The sequence below is a fragment of the Pseudopipra pipra genome, chromosome 8, assembly GCF_036250125.1.
Source record: "Pseudopipra pipra isolate bDixPip1 chromosome 8, bDixPip1.hap1, whole genome shotgun sequence".
NCBI lineage: Eukaryota > Metazoa > Chordata > Aves > Passeriformes > Pipridae > Pseudopipra > Pseudopipra pipra.
Window position 1 is genome coordinate 23,701,691 of NC_087556.1, and position 23,040 is coordinate 23,724,730.

General features: G+C 41.0%; 1 protein-coding gene across 10 annotated transcripts in view; it reads right to left on the minus strand.

Moving 5' to 3' along the window:
- Positions 1–23,040, minus strand: part of BTRC (beta-transducin repeat containing E3 ubiquitin protein ligase) — a 116,842-nt gene that overhangs the window by 61,642 nt on the left and 32,160 nt on the right. For 9 of the 10 annotated variants that reach the window (XM_064663138.1, XM_064663137.1, XM_064663136.1 and 6 more), the window contains one exon: positions 6,665–6,742. The exons of the other annotated variant lie outside the window; for it this stretch is intronic. In XM_064663138.1, coding sequence (XP_064519208.1) covers positions 6,665–6,742 — 78 coding nt within the window. The remainder of the gene's footprint in view (positions 1–6,664; positions 6,743–23,040) is intronic. 10 annotated transcript variants of the gene reach the window in all.

The following is a 23,040-nucleotide window of genomic DNA, read 5'->3' on the forward strand; positions in this document are numbered from 1 at the left end:
TTTTCCTAAGATGAAATTTTTTTTATCCCTAGCCCAGCCTTGGGAAGGATAGTCTCCACAGAAAGTCGTAAGGCAAAATAAAGACCAGCCAAACAAAAAACTAAATCATGTACAGGATTTTCCCTAAAGCACAGTTTGTCATATTGCAATTACACCTTGCCGACTGTGAAAGCCAGAGACCTTAATATTGCCACTAGAGGGAAGACGTGTCTCAACACATGGCAATGGTAGTTGGGGAGTGGGTTTTCTTGAGCAATTACCATAACAAAGCTCCCTTGGCTATGTGTACCTTCTAATTACCCAGTACAATTAAAATGACTTACCTAAAACAAACAGGGGGGAAAAAAGGCCCCTAAAACGAAAAACCTAAAACAATACAAACAAAAAGCCTTACTCCAGTCTGCTTGTTATCTGAAATTACATTAAAGCTGAAGATCTTTTTTTTCCTCATCCATCAATGCACAAGGGGGGGAAACACAAAAAGGAGTATGTCACAATGCCCAACACCACGGGGTTGTTCAGCGATGTAAAAGCATTAAAACAAACAAAAACAAAGAGCAAGGAGAACTAGATCGCTTGTTAAAGAAAAGAAGGAAAAAAAAAAGAAAAAGGAAATGTCGTGGTATTTAGCCATCTGGTAGCTGCTTGAAAACAAATTGTCCTCAAAAGAGCAGAAATACAGTATGTCTTCTCCCAGTTCACTGGCTTATGAATCAGGCTTCTTTTTCTACCTTTTTTTCTTTTTTTTTTTTTTAAATATAGGCATGGTAATGTTAGACTTCTGTGCCACTGCTTTCACTTCCCTCTTGTCCCACTGTGCAGACACAACCATGGTCATCCCAATCAGATCCGGTTATCCAACTCGGATGCATTATTCGCAGTCTTTCAGGACACATCTTGTTGGGCCCATTGTTCAAAATCCCTCAGGATTTTTTCTTTTTCCTGACAGCTACTTGCTGATTTTTAAACCCTTAAATCTTTCATTTTATAAGGCACATCATTAAGGGAAGATGGCAGCCAAGTGATTTTTCTTTCCATTGACAATTTGTGACATTTTTCCAGCAGCGTGCAAGGTGTTGAAAACCTGGCAGCTGTTACCTCCTGGGATGAAGATCCTTTTTTATCCTCCCTTGACAGTTTAACTCAATGGGTCAGCACCTTTAAAGACTGCAAAGTACCACTGAAGTGGATGGAGGCTTGAATTACTGCTCCCTCCCTAATCAATGTAAACCCTCACTGCAGGTGAAACTCTTCATCTATAGAGGTGCATGGGGGAGGAAAATGTAATGCCCTGAGCCAGATGGTTTTCATCTTGTTTTTTAAAGAAGAAAGGAACACGCTAACAAGGGGACAGCTACTTTTGTTAGCTTCTTGGCCTCTCTCATGGCTTTCGATCCCCAGGGTTCCAGCCACACAAGAGAAGGAATACAGAAAAACATAAACACTTAAAGAAATATAACTAGGGGGCTGGCAACACGCTGCTTTCAAAGAGCTGAGAGCCCTGCTCAGCACTTTATTTATCACTGCCCACGTTCTTCGGATGGTAAGTGGACATGGACACAAAGGGCAGAGGGGAGCAGACAACACTTGCAATTTACTCAATTACAGAGGAATGCAGCAACGTGGTGGGGTGACAGATTCCTATTAGCACTAATGCTGAAAGAGCCCAGTGGCCTTTCCACCACAAGGCAGCATTCCCATTGTAACTTAGACTCTGGCACATCCTGCTTTGGCCAGCTTTTTAACATGCATTAAGTGTCACAAAGGGCTGAAAATTATTTTTTGGTTGTTGTTTTGAGAATAAAGAGAAAAAAAGGTCAAAAGAAAAAGAATCTTGCAAGTAGGACTAAGGGTGTACTTCTAGCAATTTCAGGGGGCTTTTCAACCAGCAACTCCTTACTAGCAAGTGTTACTCACGTAAAAGGTGAGGTAACCAGGACAGCTTTGTAGACCAGGTCTGCCCTGCCTTGGCCAACTCTCCAACAGAAGGTAAATTTGAACTGCAGTATCTTCCGCTGAGGGAGGGAGGGACCCTCTCTCCCTCCACACCATGCAACCTTCCTCACCTGTTAAAAAGAGGGCCTCAACTTTGCACATCAGAAATACTTTTGCAGAGGAGAGGTATGCCTGGTCAGGAGCCCTAAGCAGTCAGATGAGGCTGCCAGCTCAAAGTAAAAGGTTGACAATTGCTACTCTTTGTTTTTCCTTTGCTCTACCTTCTTCATCCACTCTGCTTCTCACGGTTTTCTTGAGTATTGGCTTTAAACTCTTAAGATCAGACTGTGCCCATTTTAACTCTGAAATAGTGCCTACAGCATGTTTTAGGTACTACATGTAATTTTAGAAAATTATCTCAAATCTGTACGAGTGAATTGAGGTAATACTTTGTGCCAAAACAGTAAGAGCGAAAATTCTTGAAAACACTAAGGGGCTTGTCTGAATGGGGTAACAGACAGGGTTTTTTTCCCCCGGTCTTCCATCTGGAAGCTTGCAGAAAGATAGCTGAGTCCAATGTGAGGTTTGCAGGAGGTACAGTGCAGCAGCCTTGCTGTTGCCAGCTTTTCCCCACAAGGCACCTTTGCCCATAGATGAACCACAGCAGCAAAAGGCACTTCATTATCGCTGCAATGAAGAGAAGGGAGGGAGAGTTTTAAACAACCTGCATTGTGCCCGTCTTCTTTAAAAACCAGTGGGGTAATCAAGTTCAGGGCAGCCCTGGACAGCTGCCCTGTGACCTATTCATGTTGACCCCCACTATTCATCACTTTCCTTAGGACTGTGAGGGCAAGCTCCCGGGGAGTGACCACCACAATAGACACATACGAGCCAACAAGAATACGGTGCCTGAAAAAAAAAACCAACAAAAAAAAACCCAGATGGCACTGCAATAAATTTACAAATCTGCATTCATGGCTCTGTTAAAAACACCCAGAAGCTAAAAGGCTGGAGGGGCCCCCAGAGAGCTTCCCCTTCTCAGTTTCTAAAGCCCGTCTCTCTACCCAAGACTATTGAGCTCATGTTCTTCATAAATGAAGGATGGAGACACAGCCCTTAAAATAACAAATGTCTGACCTAATCAATCTAGTGTTTGGGTCTAACGCTAAATGATAGGCACTGAAAACTAATTATGTTTTCTGGCAAGGAAGTTGAATTAAAATGGAAACACACAGGTTAAAAAGGCACTGAAGCATTTGCCAGTCCCTTTGAAAGGGCGGCACACACACACACACACACACACACACACACACACACACACACACACACACACATACACGCGCGTGCTCACACGCAGGGCTTGAAACAGGAACCTGATTCAATAACTCATGCATTTATTTTTAAAATGAATCAGATTAGTCCCATGTGTGACCTGCCGGTCCATCTGTATGAGCTGGACTTAATGGGCACTCTTCTCACGCTTACTTCAGTTTGAAGTATGAGAGAGATAAATTTAGTTTAATTTTCAACAGATCAAGCTATCCATTTTCCAAATGGACCATCTGGATCAGCCTATTAAAATTAATTTATAACTTTGCAGTGTGAAAATTCGTTTGTTAGCTTAAATAAAGTTGCCAAAAACTTTTGCCACTTGTCATTGTTTTTTTCTAGTGTGTTTTCATACTATGATTTTCAGTTTACCCCTTCAAAATTTAAGTTTGTCAGATCACGCACTCAGTAAGAACTGAACATTTGCATCCATATTCCAAAGTCTGTTGTAACTTAGATCTTTTCACTGTTCCAGATAACAGTGTCAAGTTCATTGCCCTTTTCTGTTTCCCAGTGCTAATATCCATGTCTCTTCTGCCTTGCTGCCCCCTCATGCATCCAACAGTGGCTGTGCCTTCCAATTTCAGCAATCCAAGGACACACTCCACTTGTTGAGATTTCTGAAGACATCTTCTCTAAAAAACATTTTGATCAATAGCAAAATTATATTTCTCATAGTAAGAGTTCCATAGCACTGAGCAATGGGTGTCTTCAGCCCCTGCATACAACTTCAGATGCTTAATTAACCACTATACCTCATTATCTCCACCTTCTGATATGTCTGTTCCACAAACCCAATGGAGAAAACATTTATGGCTAAGGCTGCATAACACCACTGCAGACAAGGTAAGAAAAGGAAATGCACCTTTACTTAAACTTGTTATCAGTGGAACATGTCAAGACATCATACTTCCCCTGAAGTGGTCTAATGCACCTCATTCATTTTCTAAGACTAATCAAAAAGTACTAAATATGTGGATACTTTCTCTGGGAAGACCATTTAAGTAAATAGACTTCTCTTCTACCCACATACACTCAATTCCTTTGTGCATGTAGGTCCATGTTCCCCCGTAATGAAATACTAAGGGAGTCTTAAAGGAGGAACAAAAAAGATGAAACTAAACTCAATATTTACCAAGTTAGCATCTTTCCACTAAGGTGGAAAGCATGTTTTTTGTATTACTGCTTTGACAGCATTTGCTGGTCAGATCTTTTTGGTTCTACAAAGTAGAGATAGATTTAAAGCAGAGTAGTCACTCTGCATACCTTCCTGTAGGAATCACTCATTGATTATGAGAGTTTGGGCACACGGCTTCATATGTGTCTGATTTCTAGAGCAAGAGTTAGAAAGCTCCCCACTGCTTCTGTCCATTGCTAATAGAGAAGAGGAACAATCTGAGCTTTCAAAATGCTCAGACAGCTTTATTTATGCTATGTAAAGAACCAAAAATTTCTTCTCCAACAGGCACAAAATTGAGGACAATCACCTCCTATAATATAGACAAGAGGGCACCTGCTTTAAGACTAAGACTACATCTTGAACTTATCTACAAAGACTGTTCTCAACACAAAAGGTCCCAGATAGCAATCAGAAGACCCAAGGATTCTGTCCTGCATCTGTTACCGTAAAGACTGGAAACAAAGATGGAGACTGATACAACATCTCAATATTGTGAAACACAGCTAACCATCTTCAACATAAAACATGTCCACATAAATTAGTTCCAATATGAAATACTGGGACACTACAGGTAGTTTTTAGGTGTATTCCTGATATCTAGTCACCTTGGTTACGATGAATTGTGGTCCTGTGGGCAAAGACAACTTTCCCTGGACACCAAGAAAACTTCTGCAGATTGCAAAATAATGGAAGGGAAATCCAACTCAAGAAACTGTACCTTTCTCATCTGTATAATACAGCTTGTGAATATCTGTCTCCTCAATCAATAATCATGAGGAAGGACTCAGTGCAATAAGAAGACACACAAAACAAATAATTCAGGTTCCTTTTAAATTAACACCTCGTACTATGAATCTTTTCCTGCTGAAACTGAGGATTTGGCATCAATAATATAACCCAAAGATGAAAAAACCCCTGATTTTCTGTTATGCTGGGGACCTTGTTGGTTATCCTGGGAATACACAATAAGGACCTAGTAGCTCTCCCCTCTTCTTCCAGCTGTCATTTGTTGTTGAATGCCATAAACATTTTAAGTTTGATTCTGCAAGGTAATCTTTCTCAGCTATATGTGGGACCTCAGTTATTGTGCCAGCATATTGCCTCTTGTCTGAAAGACTTACATGGACTACATCTGTTAGATGGACCTGTTGTAGCCACATGTAGTCCATGGCACCTACTCCCACAAAATCGAACACTCCTAACACAATACATTATTAAAAAAGAAAACAAAACAAACCCATCCAAACCCAACAACTCTGAGCATGAGCATGCTATATCAAAAGGATACTTCTTCCTTTACTATGGTTCTGACCCACAACTTCTCTTTGAAATAGCAGATGTGGGGCAGTACAGTACCACCCTACTCCCCTGCCTGAGACTGCTGCTCCTGTGGCTGAGATGCAGAAGGAAATGTGACAATTCCTCAGCTGTTGGAATGTGTAGCCTGGGGTAGTCATTTAAGTCACATTCACCAATGATTTTATTTTGATACACCAGGCAGGAACCTCAGGCAGCTAAGGCATGGACATGATTTTGTTTCTGCTGCCTGAAGTTTGCAGTGGGGAGAAAGAGCAAGGTGAAAATGGATCAGAAATCACTAAATCCAACTTAAATTCCCTGGAAAGCATATACCATACTCCCATTGTTGGCCATGGGGATTAAAAAAAGGGTTTCTTTTGAATTGGTAAGAAATTTTCTTTACCATATATAACATGCAAAGAGATGTTTTATTAGACCATCCTTTCTCCTTTTTACCTATTAGTCATTTATATGAAAGTAAAAGAAACAAGAACAGGTCATTTTTCAGGTTATTAACCTGGATATCACCTCCAAGAAAATTTACTTTCAAGGGCAATAAAAAGCTTAATTGTTGTAGAACATTTTGAGGCTTTTAATCTGAGGTAAGGCAAAATATACTATAAACAAGACAGGAATGATTACAGAAGAAAAGGCTGAAGAGGTCTTGATGAACAACAAACAGAGAGTCACAGCTGACTGAACTACACTGTAGTATATATTTCTTTGTAAAAAGTCATCAAACTCCCCTGAAAGCTAAATCTCTGTGTCTGATTTTCCTGGGTACAATGTGACTTGTTTAGACTTCAAAGAAGAAAAAAAAGGATTTCCGTGAGCACAAGCCAGACTTCAGCTTCCAGGAGCATTTAAGGATTCAAATACCTAGAAAGTTTTATTGCATTTTTAAAGAGACTGATCACATACCTGTCTAAGTGAATTCTTCTCAGGAATGATCTTCCTAGGGGGCTCATCATTATTACAGTCTTCTCTCTCAGAGGAATTCTGTGAAAGAAAGTAAGCTTTAATTCAGTTCTTATCCCTAATATTACTCTGCAAGGAGAAACGAAACAAAATATTTTTACTACACAGGCTGTAGTATTTTACACATTCGCATACCGGAGGCTAACTTGTACTTTTATGCCAAACAGCTTGTTATGGCAGAGAAAGAATTTCTCCTCCTCAATACAGAAACACACCACTGTGCAGGTATCTGTTGAAGAAGCCTGTGCTTTAGGGATTTACTCTTAAACTTCTAATAACAGCTACTTTGAAAAGCTGAAACGACGGCTGAATCAGCATGGCAACACCAGTGCTCCTCAACACCCCAGAATAATGACTTAAAACAGTGGACTCTGTTGAAAGCAAAAGGTTGTTAGTGGGTGCAGTTTTGTTCTCTGCGCCCCATGTTTTTAATCTGCCCAACCACTATTAATTGCAGTGAGTCTGCCTGGCTGCCAAAAATCATAGAGAAATCATGATAGAGCTAAATTATTGTAAAAGAGGTTGTCAGGAGATCCTTCCAAAAAAACCCCAAATATGGTGTGGGTAGTGTATGATAATACAGCTATGGTTTTCACTCCTGCCCTCTGACTCTACATACATTTACAACTTCTAGAAATACTGATGCTCCAAAATGTAAGCTGACACCTCCAAAAAAAGAACATCAGTAAGACAGGAGACAGTGGACAAGATATACAAGGGTTTTTCCAGCATGAGTAAGAAACATAGCCAGGAAACTTATGTCCTGCTAACATCATGATTAAAACCAATTATCACTTGGTTTAGAGTAAAGACAAGCTATAGTTATCTTAGGATGTGCACAGTTGGTTGCAAAGGTTTGGTTAGAAACTGCTGGATAGGTGGGGAGAATCCTGACCTCACTGCCAAAGTCAGCTACTCTGGAAGACAACATTCCTTTGCACAGGTTCAGCCACTGCATTGACAGAGTAATGACAGCCAGCTTTGGGGGAATCCCACACACACATCTAAAATCAGTTTGATCACCACAGTATTCATAGCCTCAGGCCACATTCCCATGCATTCAGCAGTGAGCAACTAAACAGGTTTTAAAGAGATACAGAAAAACTGCCTAGGGAAAGCTCTGCCAGGAAAAGGGTGGTTTTCCAGTTACTTGCAGACAAGCTCAGGAGTGTGCTTATTATGGCAGAAGTTTGCATTCTGTACCTGTCCCCCAAATAACCTGTCCTTCGCTGAGCACGGCTCTGCCTGGCTTCTCACAGAGACAGCTTCCAGCCCAGCACCTCAGGAGACAGAAGTGGCATCTGTTGGCAAAGGAGGAGCTGGGCCCTGCAAACAGCCAGCGTGGCAGTGCAGGGCCAGCAGCGAGCACACAGGCTGCAGGAAGCCATCAGCAGAGCAGAGCACCGCGTGCCCACTGCAGTGCTGCGTGATTAGGCACCCTCTGGGCAGCACAGGCCACTGGTCTGGGGAAGGGGAAGGAAAGGTGCAGCCAGGAGACAGGGCAGGAGTAGAAGCTGTTTGCTGAGAAATGGCAGATAAGGGGTGGGGGGAGAGGAACACAACAATAAAACCCCACTTGGGATGTCATAAACTGGTCAGGAGTAAATCAAGGTTTGCAGACCTACTAGTGATTTCGAATTTTTTTTTTTTTTTAAAACAAGATATAGAACTCACAAGGCACCATGTCATGCGGGATGCTGTAACCAGGGTTTTATAATGGAAATCAATCCTAAACAGGCCTGACAAATTGCTGTAAGAGGTCAGCTTTTAAAAGTTTTCGTATGAGATCTCAGTCAGGACCAAGCTATTACATTAAATCTAGCTTAGAAAGGACTGTGATTGTAAAACCATAGAAGTTAGAATCACATACATAAAAAAAGGAAGGTCAGACATTAAAGCTGTTCTTTTCTGCTTATGAAATTCAGTTTCATAAGTGGTTAATTGAAGTTAGTATTTTAATTTTTGTGCTTTGGAAAGAAAAGACCAAGAGCGGAAAACATGAGAACCTGAGGTGAGTTACTATACATTTCCAGGAAATGTATTTTGTTGTGTTGGGGAGCTGAAGGGGTTGTTTACTACGTCTGGATGCGTTTTCAACACTCGCCCGCTTCCCTACAAAAACTGCCAGAACAATTTCCGCTTCCAAATAATCTCTCTACGACAGTGAAATCTTGCCTTTCAAAACCACTCAGGATCCTCCCTCAGAAAACATCAAAAAGCAGGAACTGCTGGTGAACTGTCAGCCCTTATTTTGAAATTCCTAGTTACTGCAAAGCATCAAGTTACCTACTTTTTCTTTAAGCTGAGCATCTAATTTTAAGAGCAAGCAGAGGACCATTTTGCATTCATTATCTTTATAGGTGGCAAGGCTAAGAGGTTGGCTGAACAAAGACCAGACAAAGACTGCCAAGTGCATATGGTGGTTCACAGCTTGGCGTCTCACCATTCTACAGCACCAACACAGCAGCTCCGATAGCAGACTATTAAAGAGGAGCGCTGCTCATGCACTTTTGTCGGCAAGTAAGTTACGCTTGGTGAAGACAGAATGACTGGAAAGCATTACACTTAAGAAAAAGCACAGATGTTTATAACTCCCGCTCATTTCTCAGGAATAGGAAACCTATCAATCCAGGTGCAGGTACAGGACCCCGCATATTTCAGGACTAACTGTAGCTGCATGGAAGTGAATTTCACTTGACAGGGCAACACTTAGCCATGGCCATGGGAAGAGCATAACGTAATCGACTGAAACGGTACATCTATATATTTCTCCTTGCTGAACAAGGTGGGAGGAGGGATAAACATGTGCGAGGTCAGAATAAGGTTTGCTTCAGCAGGACTTCAGTGATGCTCTTGGCCACAGGAGAGGCAGACAAAGGGAGGAACCGCTCTGAGCACCCTCTCGTGGTTACTGAAACGCATGTCCCGGGCACAGACCTGGAAAGAAGCATTTGGTATCCAGACGGTAAGTTGGGTGTACTCACTGGGAATATTAAAGATCTGCGGTGACTGTACTTGATACTTAGTAGGTGAGTGAAAGCTGAAAAGCCATTCAAACTCCCTTCCATCAGGGAAGATTTTTAAATCCCGCAGGCAAGCCTTTCTCCATAGACTAAAGCCAGGCTGGCCAAAAGTGTGCTTACATGCAGGGGTCTCTCCTTTTGAACAAATACAGGCAAGATAAGATGCTGAAGTCTCCAAAGCATCCCCTCTTTCCACAGACAGGTAAAATAATTTTTTTTATTTGCCCAAGGTCACACAATGACAGTGGAAGCACTGGGAAGAGAAGCCAGGAAACTCAAGCTCATAGTTCTCGTAATCTTCAAAATTTCTTTCTAGCAGGAGATTCTTGCAAAGGGGCTCTGCCTTCCATTGCTCATTTTTCCTAAAATGGCTACTGCCTGTAATGAGATCCTTTTAAATCTGATTTGCATTTAAAACTTCAGCCTGTAATTAACAGAATATAACTCCATGGCAGGTTGTCTTAAAGACCACTACAAAATTATTACTATTTAACTCTCCCCATGAAGCCTCCTCCACCACTAAACACAACATGCTACAATGCATACAAAATCCCCAGACTGAAGCGTTTGATGGGAGATGACATGCAGTATTTTGTGTACACAGCCCAGCAAAACACTGCTGGGAATGAGATATAATGCACAGAGAAATGCACTCCCAGGGACTACCAATTGGGCAGAGCTACCTTTAGTACCGCCTTGCTCGTCGTGGTGGAAATCAAACCCCTGCCAACTGGGGGAGGCTTTCTTTGATGCTGTTCTGCCCTGCACTAATTATAAAAGAGTACAGACGCAGCCTTTCTTCCAAGTGTGTGGAGGTGGGGGTGGGGGAGAAGCGTGTGCCTATGTGAAGAGCACAACTATTTTTTATGCTTTCAAATTCTTAATCCTGTTTGGAGCTGTCAGTGGGGGTTAATGGAAGCCTTGGATAGGAGAATTCCAATCTGGTTGGCAGATGGATAGGTTGGTTATAGCTGCATAACTATGTCTTGCCTGCAGGCACAATTCAGAACACTGTTAAAGCAATATAAAGTCTCTGTCAAGCTGAACCATTTGGATCAGTAGCAAGGAGAAATAATAATAAAAAAGGAGTTCATTTCTGGGCCTTGTGCATTTATGCTAGTATGCAGAAACTGATTAATTGTCATCATGTGCTGGTCTGCTATACCTCGGATTTCTACTTCTGGAGTAGATTTTGCATGCTAATATAATCATTCTCCCTCTTGAGACATTAGCAAATAATCAAATGAAAAACAGGATCATAATTTACTGAGATTCGGGCAATTCTCTATGCAAATTTGACTTGTTATTGCTGCTGCCTCGTTAATCTGAATGCCTTTGACAAACTCCTTTGATTTATGAACTCATGACAACTCCAATGTGTATATATTTTGCTAGATTGACATTATCATTAAGAGTGGGTGGACTGAGCTCACATGAATGGCTGATTTTATTCGCTGGTGTCTGCTGCTCAACAGCTGAGCATCTCCTTCTCACAAAGCCCCTGAGCGCCAGGCTCTTCCCATCTACCCATCCATTCATCATCTCGATGTTAATTGGCCCAGGCTTTAAGCAAATTTTCAACACGATTTAAAGGCACGATGACACTGATTACTGACCCTCTGCCATACGGTGCCTATTGATTAACCTGACAGAGATGATGAGCTTGAGGGAAACTAGGTGTGTGTGGACCTCGGGGAGGGGGAAAAAAAATAATATATTGTTTATGCAGGCAAAACACTTGTCTTTATCCCAAAGGCCAGAATTTGTGCTGCACTGGCCCTTAAAACACACTATTGCTTTAAACACCTGCATCCAATATAGAAAATGCTTGCTTGCTTGCTGTGGAAAAATGATTACAAATTTGATGTCATGTGCAGTCTGTATTTTAATCGAGTTCCCTGATAAATAGACCCCCTCAAGCCAATCAAGTCTCGCTCCAGCCATTGCGTGCGTATACATCAGTTCGAACAGAAGCCTGGGCAGGGTGTGCTTTTACTGGTATCAGCAGATCCAACCTTATGTAGAAAATCTACTTGGGTATTTTAGGTCTCTAAGCAAATAATACAGTGGGAACACAGTGTGCAAACAGTTACAGTAGAGTAAATGTTTCAAGGGCAAACTGGATACCACACGTAGCTGTCTCAGTACTTCTGCTGCCACATTAAAACAGATGCTTTAGCACACACCAGTGAAATAGTGCATTTCCCCTTTTCCAGTGCAAACTGTTGATACAAGCTGACCCTCAAGCTCCTAGGTGCATTGAATGAATGCAGCATTTTATCAGAGCTTGAAAATAATAGACATCCTTTTTCATGTTCCTGGAAGTGTCCCTGTGCTGCACTTGGTCCTCCTCACCAAGGACAGAAGGGTACTGTCTCAGTCAAGAGGGAGCCACTGAATAAAGTAGGTACATCAGCATTCTGCCTGCAGACTGGTGCTATATGAAAGAAAAAGGAAGCAGAAGGCCTGTTTAACCCCCACCCAGCCCCAGGTTAAGTCTGTCACACTGCTCTTCTCTCCCAGTTCAAGCCAGCAGTTTGCCAGAAGTCAGGATGTTCCTTTTGTTTAGGAGGGGGAATTTGAGAGAAAGGGGGTGTTGCCCCAAGATGCTGCAAAGTTAGTTGTCTTCTAATTCACACCAATTTCTTGCAGAATCACTGGGTAAAGCTATGGAGAAATTAGCTGTAATTGCCTGATGCCCATGTCAGCCAGAGTGGACTGAAAAGTGAAGGGAGGCAGAGGCAAGAGAAAAAGAGAGAGAGAGAGAGAGAGAGAGAGAGAGAGAGAGGAAGAGAGATGTGTGGAAATAAGTGCCAGTCTAAGACTAGAGGCACATAGAAGCCTTATGTTCCCTTTCCAATAACCTTTGTAAGTGATAGATGAGTCCGAGCCCATTGTTATCGTTAAGGGACTGTCAGCATCCTCATTTTATAAATGCTGTCTGTCAGTTTATAAATATCTCAGCCATTTCAAACAGTGCAAGGATGAATCCTGGCATAGCCAGTGTCAGCCTGAAGCAGTATTACTGTTAAAAAAAATAAGTGTCTAAGATCCACTAAAAACATTTAAGGATAGCATCTCCTTTTTCTCCTATCATGAGACCCAAAACATTCAAATTCATGCTTATTTGGCTAGTCACTACAATATATAAAAGCACTCCTTAACACTGCTAATGCTCTTTGAGAAGAACAAGTATGAAAGCTGCAAGTTTGAAGGCAATTCTCTGCTGTTCGGTAGATAAAACAAAAATGACAGCTGTAACACACAGGGAGATCCACAGCAATGAAAATGCAGAGATAAGTATCAGACCCCATTCCTCCTTGGCATTTGCTGCTCTGAACATTCACCAAGATTAGATCCTTTTAGAGAACACCATAAATTGCAATGTGTAGGCACAAGGGGGTGACTTCAGCCTGGAATGAAGGCACAGACAAGTTTCCCAGCTCTTACAAGTTTAAAGTTAAACGGTACTTTTGCAAGGGGTTTAAGGCTGAGCATTAGAATGACGGAAGGAGAGGGCAAAGAAACTGCAGCCTGCCTTGCACTGACTGGTAGCAAAAAAGGAAAGGGAATAAGTTAAACTGACTTTCCAGTTCAGTGTCTGCTTTGCAGACTGGCATGAGATGTCTATCCTGTTTATGTATCTATTACCTTGTTAGCTGCACAGAATCTGGGCTTTTTTTCCCCTCCAATATACTTATAAACGCCCTGTGAGAGGGACTTCATCCCTACCCAGAACATTTACATGGTGCCTAAATAAATGAAGTTCAAATTCATGCCCAAGCAGCTCAAATATCTACTATAACCTAAATTCTTAAAACTGGAGCTCTGACAGCACTGAAAATGGAAAAATACAACACTCCAACCAGACACATACATGTTCACACAAGTCCTAATTCGGTCTGTCTCAATGTTAATGCTGTCGACAGTAACAAAAGTTTAAACAACCTTTTCTGCAGTTCAAAACCAGGACAAGATTCTGGTTTTTACATCTGTAGAATGGGTCCTTCATATTTTTCTTTATTTTTCATTCAAATCAATAATTGGAAAAATACACATTTTCAAAGCACTAAGACTTGAAAATGGACCTCCATAACAGCAAGAAGAGCTTCTTATGAAGTTATTTGACTTATTAATTATTGGTTGGTTATAAAGGGTAATGTAATGGTGTGGGAAGTCAGCATTATTAGAACAGTAAATTCAGTTTAATGTTAAAACACCAAAAGCCAGCACAAACATCAAAGATCTGTCGAACAGATGCATTTCAAACAGCACATATCTAGTTGTTAAAAAAAACAAACAGAAATACAGATGCTGGGAACAGGTCATTTAGGGGAATTTCAAAAAGCTGGTTTCACTGCATACGCATTTCTCAAATGAGAGCAAGAGAAATAGAGAAATAGAGAAAGAGAGAAAATATGGCTAATGAGAACAGCCTTTCCATGTTTTCCGGGAAGCAGCCCTGTTTAACATTTCTGTTCTGTGAATTTAAGACAGTCGGCAGTGGCAAATTTGTTTTTAATATTCAAGCTTTCAAGCCTTGCAAACTAGTTGGCCAATGGCCCTTTCTATTCCAGTGTTTGTTGGTGCCTTATTTACACACGCATTACATCCGGAGAGCCTTTGAATATAATTTCATGTGGATTAAGGGAAGAACATTTGCTTCTGCTAATCAGGACATCTGGTTATTTTTGTAACTCACAGACATCTGCATTAGGCAGTTCAACTTCCCCATTCCTCATAACAAGGTTAGAGCTTAAGAAGCCTCAAGGACCCCTAGCTGAATTTTATTACTTGCATTTTCTCACAGCTGGGTCTGTTTCAGAATTTTCTTTCCTAAATAGCACAAATTGATCAGCACCTTCACAGGTACACATATGCTTTTATAGCTAGCATTTTCTGTGCATGATTTTATAGAGTACATCTTGTACACCAAGATTTTATAGTAGTTCAAAGCTATCTGCATCTTTTTAAGGAACAGAAAGCACATATTCCAGAAAAAGCATGGATGAAAACATCCAATTAACCTTATGATACACATAATACGGGTATACTTCCAAATATTCAACTAGACCACTTACGTAAGACTGGTGTCAGGACTTGTTCTGAATCTTATTATCTCTGTGCTTTGGCTTGTGTCTTCCAATGACTTACCCTTGCATATCTGCTCCCCACATTGAACAAAACAGTATTCTTCCATTTTTATACTTCAGGACAACATTTACAGTTTCTCCAATCTTTTAAATTCATGCTCAAATTCTTCTTTAAACAGTTTCAGCTGGGGTTAAATTTCTCTGCCAGATTGCAGAATTGTGCCACACATACTTCAGAAAGAAGGATTTTGCATGCAACAGAAGCCTTTTAGAGAAACAATCAAGGCATGGCTTTCACTTCTCTGTTGCTTTCATTTTGTTACATTCCTTCCACAAAAATTCATTTTCAACACTCATCCCAGGGTGTTAAAGTACTAAAGTTTGAAATCATACGCTCTCATTCTCAGTTCACAGGATTCTTCCCTCCCCTGCTCATGAACTGTAGGCTTTTATCAGTGCTTTTGTATGCTGGAATAAGACGTTTTCTTGATTTCTTTCTCCTACATGTAAGGTAGGGGGAAAGCACAAAGTCAGCTTTTACAGGCTTGGAATATAAGCCAACATTCAAAATAGATGTCAAAAACGTATTTCTAGTACTAATGAGAGTTAGCAAGAGCCAACAGATCCAGAGAGAGTTTTTTAAAACTTTTTATTTATTAAAATTCTCTAGATACAGTTTAACTTTCTTTGTACAATATTTATTACAGCTTCACCTGCATAGGAGCTGCAAGTGCTTCTAGAAACGGGTTGTAAAAGTGTCTAGTTTTGCTGTAGATTTCATGTCCTTCTTCAAGCATTATTTTCTAACTTTTTATAAGTACTTTCCTCAAAGACCCAATGCCATCTCGCTGGTCTGACTATAAAACCCCTTCCCTTCTCGTCCCTGGTCATCACCTACACTTATCATTATAACTCTCTTTTTTTCAAAACCTCTCATTCTGAGCTTTCCTGTCAAGCAGACAAAAAGACCTCCACTTCTCATCACATCCCTTCCTTAGAGCCTGTGGCGTTCTCACTCCCAAACACCTAAATCAACCAAACTGTGCTCATCTCACTGTACTGTTTATGCTTTTTTTGTTGGTTTTTCCTTCCTATTTTTCATTGTAGGAACAGGGAAAATGAGATACAAAACAAAGGTATGAAGCAGAAGTCTGTCCAAAGTAAAAATTACAGCGTGGGGGAACCAACCCTAAATTTTGTGTCTCACATCATGTTAACTTTTTAGGCACAATTTCTCCCCAAAACAGTGAATGAAAGCAGCTCACTAGTTTAAAAAAATGGCTACTCGTTGATCTCACTGAAGTGTTAGACTGATGTGAATTCACATCATATTGTCTATGCCACTGTATGTGGAGGCACACAGATTTTTATGTCTTAGACAATGTCAGCCAGATGACCCTGCAGCCCAAACTACTTGGTTTTCAATATGGAACAGGTTCAAAGTACCTATAGAGTCACCATGGAGCAGTTTGGGTGACACAGCTCCACCTCTCCAATGTACCTCAAAGTAGTAATTAGTCCACACAGGCAGGCCTTGGTGGTTTTTCCAGCTTCCAAAGCTCCATTTATTACAGGAAAGATCATTCACCACTGGACTATGAGGCAAATTTAGTTAACTTCCAATACAGAGTGTGTTTGCTTCCATACAGTGGTGTTGAAAAACCTCATTGTTGATACAAAAAAAGAAAAAAAAGGTGGGAGTCTAAACATGTCCCAATCCTCAATCACATCAAGCAAAAAAAAATACGTTATAATCTTGTAATAAAAGAATGAAAAGTTACATATTAGGCACTACACATTATAACATTTAGCTAGCAAGCACTGCAGCCTTTTAACAGCTGCCACCCAAGAAACAAACCCCTGGGTCTTCCTGATTTGGCTAGACCAAATTTAAATGTGGTAACAAAACAGCCCCTCATGCAACATTTAAATTTAACAGCTCACTGTTAGGTTCTACTATTATAAAATAATTCTAACTCTGAAACACCATTTTCTTGAACTAGAGCAAGGAGTTACAAAATATTGTCATAAATTTCACTGTGCTGGGTAAGGAAGAAGAGTTGGACCTGCTATGGAGACCATCAAATGGGGTGGGTAGTCAAGCAATCAAAGAAAGAAAGATAAAGATGTACACAGATTCTTGCCTTCAGATACCTTGGGGCTAGCAAACATTTTGTTCCTATAGGAAATTATACAGCTCTAGATCACTGCCTATTGAGATCCAGTAGTCGCAGCTTTTTTTGCTACAACACGAATGGCTTATTAAACAGAGAGCATATCTGTTTTAGTTAACTTCTTGGTGGAAAGGGGCCAGGAAAATAAAATGTACTTAAATGCTGAATTTTTTTTTCCAGGCTGAATGCCTTTCATCCAGTAAGACATTCAAAGCAGTGACCCAGCAAATGGATTGAAAAAGCAATCTTCCGTCTCAGTGCCACATTATCATTCCTATTCAGTATTCTCGGTGAGATATCTCAATCAGCTGGATGTGTGTGTAAGTGACAGCGCAGCCCATTGCTGGGTTAATTAAACATTTGACTTTAACACCCTCCCCGTCATTAAGCAAATAAAAACAGATAATTCAAACTGCACTTCATCCACGGGGTACACAACATACATGTCAAAATTAAGAGAGTCCAAGGCCCTCGGGGAGTTCTACTCGGGGAGGTAATCAGTTTAAATCTTATCTGGTTTATCAATTATTCTATTGATTAAAGCAGGGTGATTATACAAAACTCCCTCTTGCCACATGGGATACATGTCAGCAGAGCAGGACAACACAGGGAGGCTCAAAAACGATTTAAAGAAAATACAGACAGATGAATAACAGTCTATTAGTACATGCTAGCAACCCAGAGGTGGAAAGCCTAATACTTCTTTTTAAGCAAGTGAATAAAGTCCTTTCAAATTAGAGTGCCAATGCTGTTACTTCATCTGTTTTTAAAATCAGATCTGTATGTTGAAAAAGCAACATTTCTTTAAGCAGAAGACATTTTGCCAGTATTTGAAAGATGTTTTATTGATACGGTCCTGGAACATAAAGACACCAAACACAAGAAATTCCAGACTTTTAAAAGGCATTATACATATCTAATAATGACTCTAAAAAAGTGGATGGAAAGGGCATTCTCAGTATTTGCACTCTCCCACATACATACATGGCATAGCCATAAGTAGAATGTTGAATTGTAAAGATTTAAGTGTGACAGATTATCTCAGGCATAAAAAGAATGCGCTCTGGAGTTCTGGAGAGTTTTTTTCTTTTGCAACCCTCCAAAGTGAGACATTAGCAGCTGAGCGAGCTGCCACTGCCACATTTTCCTCATTTTCAACAAGCCTTCGTAGAAAATCCCACCACAGCAGTCCTTATCACAACTTATGTCTTGCATATAGCCACACTGCACAAAGCAATTCCAGTTACTTCTCGTTTTTTGCTTCCAGGCAAAGAAAAGACCTCTTTCTTTTCTGAAGTCTGTTTGTGTCCTGAGTTTATGATCATGGTCCCACCTCCACTGTCTTCCAGTACTATTTTGTTTCAAGTTTTATCATATCCTGAACTGGATCCTGAACTGCACTGTAACAAGCCTTTGCCCTACACATACAAAACAGGAACCTTTTAAAAACAAAACACTGCAGTCTAGTGCAAAACAACAACTGAAATTAATTTCCAGAAGTTCCCTCAAAGCACTAACTAGCAGCAGAAGAAAGGCCAGCTTTAAAACAGGGAATTTTTTTCCTTCTATAGCATCTCCTACAGTCTCTCTCACAATGGGCATACTGGTAGCACAAACTATTTATTAGTCATCTCACCACATCTCAGCTTTTAACCAGGACAGAGGGTATGAACCCCAGCAGTCAAAATGCCGACAAGACAGAGAGCCCCAATGCCTCACCAGCCAGTGCTGCTGGAGTTGCAGTCACAGGAATTTTAAGAAACAAGGACAACCAAAAAGCAGGCCTGAGGTGTGTTCTTGTCCTTCACCTTCAGAAGGGGATTATATGCTGCTCCACATTGGCACTATGTGTGCATTCATCTATACTTGAGCCTCTTCTTTGTAGATCTCTTTTCTTCTTTGGAAGCAAACTAGAAGGCTGCATTAGCATGCTGTATTTTGCTCTCACCACTAGAAATACTGAGGGTGCTATTTGTAATTGTATTCTTTTAAGAGGTTTGTTCTCTGCAGCTGTTTTCTGCTTGCAGTGTATTTTGTGTAATCAGCACATCATCATAAATACATTGGCTGTTCCCCCGAGGGAAGCTGTCACTGTTTAATTTACAGAACAACCTGGCCAATGCGAATTCTAACACTACAGCACTATGGCAAGAAGTTACCACACTCAGAAAAACAGGTTTCTATGAATTTTTATATCAAGAGCTGGTCCCAGGACAATTTAGGTTCTAGAAATAGATTGATTTTAAAAGCACTTTATACACTGAATGGAATGGATTCTTTCCCACTTACAGCTTCTTAAGGCAGCACCAAATTCACTCCCATATTATTTCAAAGGTGACAACCCCAATCCCCCCAACACAACCATCCTCATTTCTGACTTCTACCAAAAGAAGACATTGTATGTAGGTGTGTTATCCTACACACCAATTTTTTGTGTCTTTTAAATGAAAAACCACCACGACATCAATGTGTTAGTTTGTCTTCATTTGCACAAGGGAACGTACTCTGTTGCAAGGTCAAATGTTATTACCTACATCAGAGGGTTGCTGCACAGTTTATTACTCTGAAAACGTGATAGAGGAGCAAGGTATATTCCAGAAAGAGTAAAACTGTATGCAGCTTTATTGGCTGAATGAACAGTTCCTTTCTTTGTTTTGAGAGAATAAATTACAAGGATTTTTGTAGAAGGTAAGCAAGAGACAATGGCTGATCTTCTTATATACAGCCACAATTTAGAAAATTTCCCAATGGTATCAAATTATATTGGCAATCACTTAAAAACTAGATGTGAACCCTAAATAAATACTTGGGCATGATCAATGAGTTACGTGGATATTTCAAACACAGTGGCTACTACATGCAGTCTACCTGATTACTTTGAAAAGTAGCCAAGAAGGCTTACAACCTAATTTTTTTTATACTCATATACACACAAACACACACACATATATATATATATATAAATACATAAAATGCTAGAGAGAAACAACTATAAATGTAAATAAATCAAAACCAAATTAATGCATAAAGTTCTTTGGGAATTCTCCTCCAAAAGCAACAAAAAACTGTTTCAAACATTTAACAAAAATCTGCTTTTCATTTTGGGGGGCAGCTGGCTGCTAAATAAATTTCAATGTAACTGAAAATTCCCAAGTTCCATGTATAGCAGCAATTTTGCTAATTCTCGGTGGTAATTAGAAGCCCTGTTTAACATCACTAGACACAGGGCAAGTATACAACCATAATAAAAAAGAATCATGCACATCACAGAGTATTGGTTATGTATTTTGACAAGGACAGTTTAATTTTACTTAGTTTGCAGAGCATTTTAGCAAATTATTTTTGTCTATTTCAAAAGTAACAAAATATAAGGAACAACCATTAAAGTAAAACAAATACCATCTTGTCTCTGATATGGTTTATGAGAGTGATCTACCAAACACTGACAAAACTGAGTGAAAATGGCTGAAATTTTATGGAAAACTGAGTCATTTGGTTATCAATAGAAGAAAGAATACAGGAAAGAGAATATCTGACTATTTCTACGCACCATGTAAGTAGCAGCTAACAGAATAAATAAAAAGAAACCCACCCGACAGTGTAGCAAAGTATCTCTTCAAGCTATGAATTTTAGGATTTAGCAACTGCATTTCTACTGGGAGTGTTTAGGTTCATCCCCTTGAAATTTGTATGGGGCCATATAAATACCTAGTTTCGAAGAAGAAATAGTTCATTTTTGTTCTCCCTATCACATGTACCTTTCAAATTACTCAGAACTACCTCTCAATATTTCCAAATAGTGACTGAATTCTGACTAACGCTGGCTTAAATTTAAACGATGGGTGAGAAAGTACTTCACGACTTCTCCAAATTTGTGGTGAAATTCCATATTTGCATTTCTAAATTAAAATTATCGCTTAATGTGTTATTAGCTCTTTGCCAGTTGCGCAGAAACAGGTACAACTTGATCTTGTGCCACTGCCTCCCCCTGAAGCACCTACTGCCCGTGGCGCCATTAAATCCCAAGTGGTAACAGGGCCGAGCAGTTCACAGGGACCAGGCTGGACCTAAACGCACTGGACCGTCTGTGACTGGTGCCCCCTCAGTGCCTCCCTCCTCCACAGAAAGCGAGGGAGATTCAGCCTTCGGACCAGCACGGAGAAGTCGCTAACATGTTACTTCGCTGATAAGCCCGAGGCCGCGGCTCTGAGGGAGCGCGGCCCCCCCGGGGCTGCAGTTCCGGGCGCGGCCGGGCGGGCGCAGCACAGTCCGCGCCATGGCCGGGCCCCCGCCCCGCGCCGCGCACGCGCGGCCGCGGGAGCGCGCACACGCACAGCCCCATTCTAATTCAATTAGCGCAGCCTGCAACTCCAGAAAAGAGTAATTCAATTAGTGCATTGTGGAGCTCCACAATACCTCCAAGCAGATGTTCGCAATCCTGAGGAACCGGAGCTAGCTTTAAAGATACCTGTACGCCGCCAACGCAGCGCTGCATATGCCGTTTGTCACTACGGCTTTACACACCTTCCTGACTCCTAACGAGGGAGGAAGGAAAACTCGGTTGAGTTTTGTTTCATTTTTCAAACTGATCAGCCAAACTGATGCCGGCGTGCTGGAGACCTTGCCCTCACCTTATCGTAGTAACCAGAACATCACTGCCGAGGCTGAAGAGGGGAGGCCTTGTAGCTACGATGTAGTTTAAATTAATCACCGCGCTGGGCACACAGGGGGGGTATTTCTCAGTGACAGATACTGCCACACTTCTTAATACTCAGACTGAGAACTAATGAGAGCACATGCAACTTCTGACAATTTATATGGGTGCAGAATAAATGCAGATTTCTAATTACTAAAAGTAATTAATAAATGTAATTAGAAATTAGTGATGTACTACCAAAAAAACCCTAAAACCATTCCCACTGATCCACAAAGAAAGATTTCTTTGAGTACCCTTCATTTCTTTGCCACCTGAAAGGAGGAAAACGTCTTCTCGCCGCTGCTACCAAAGAGCTAAGATCTGGCAGCACACCCTGGCAGCTCTCTGAGTTGGGTGGGCTCCTCTGCATCACCCAGGTTATGCCACCAGCCAGAAAAGACCATTAGATTTTTAGAGGGATGAATTCTAAATATGTTTAAGAAAGCTGTTCTGTAGTCACTGGGCGCTTCTTTTACTTAAAGAAATCCCCAGCCAGGCTAACCCTCTTGGTCTTCCTACAGTGAAGCTCCCCAAAGTCTGACCTACAGATGGGGGCCAGAGTCAAATGCAAAAATTACGCAATTTGGCTTCATTTCTTCTCCTTCTTGTATCACCTCTCAGGCCTTTGTAATTGCTCTTGCCCAGCGGTAAAATGAAGAAAAACAGGAGAAACTGCTGCTGAACAGGTCCAACAAGAAACTTTGCTTAAAAAACCAGGTGTCACATTGTGGCAGTTCAATATTTCATAGCCAATACAAGGAATGTGCAACAGCACTGCAACTTTAAATCTTTGCCTCCTGTGTCAGTCTCTCTCCTCTCATTGTAATGCCAAAGGGAACAGCAATCAGAGTGGAGATGTTCAACGTGATAGAGGTCAGGACACCAGTGGATCAACGTACCAGAAACACGACCTTGTTTATTTTTTTCCCCAGTATTATTGTTTACAGGGTGCTTTGCTCATGTACCTTGTGGTTCTTAGCTAAAAGATGAAATTACAGCCCAGGATGAAGCGCTCAGGCACACATCCAATTTGTGTTTCCATCTCAGAAAACAAAAAGCTTCTGAGGCCCTCGGGCTGCCATTCAAACTTGGAGAGGCTGACATTTTTAACAGCATGAACCAGAGACTGGCAGAGGGAATGATCTAATGCATTTCTGACTTGTCAATCAAAGATCTCACCTCTGCTGTCTTGTAAACAGTTGGGGGCCACCTAACTACATTCACAACCAGGGGAGAGCCTGCCGCCAGATGGGGGGTGCTGGAGCCACACGCTCTGGCTATTAGTCACCAAAATTATGATTCCATTTTAGAGGTGCACTGTAAACAGCCCAGG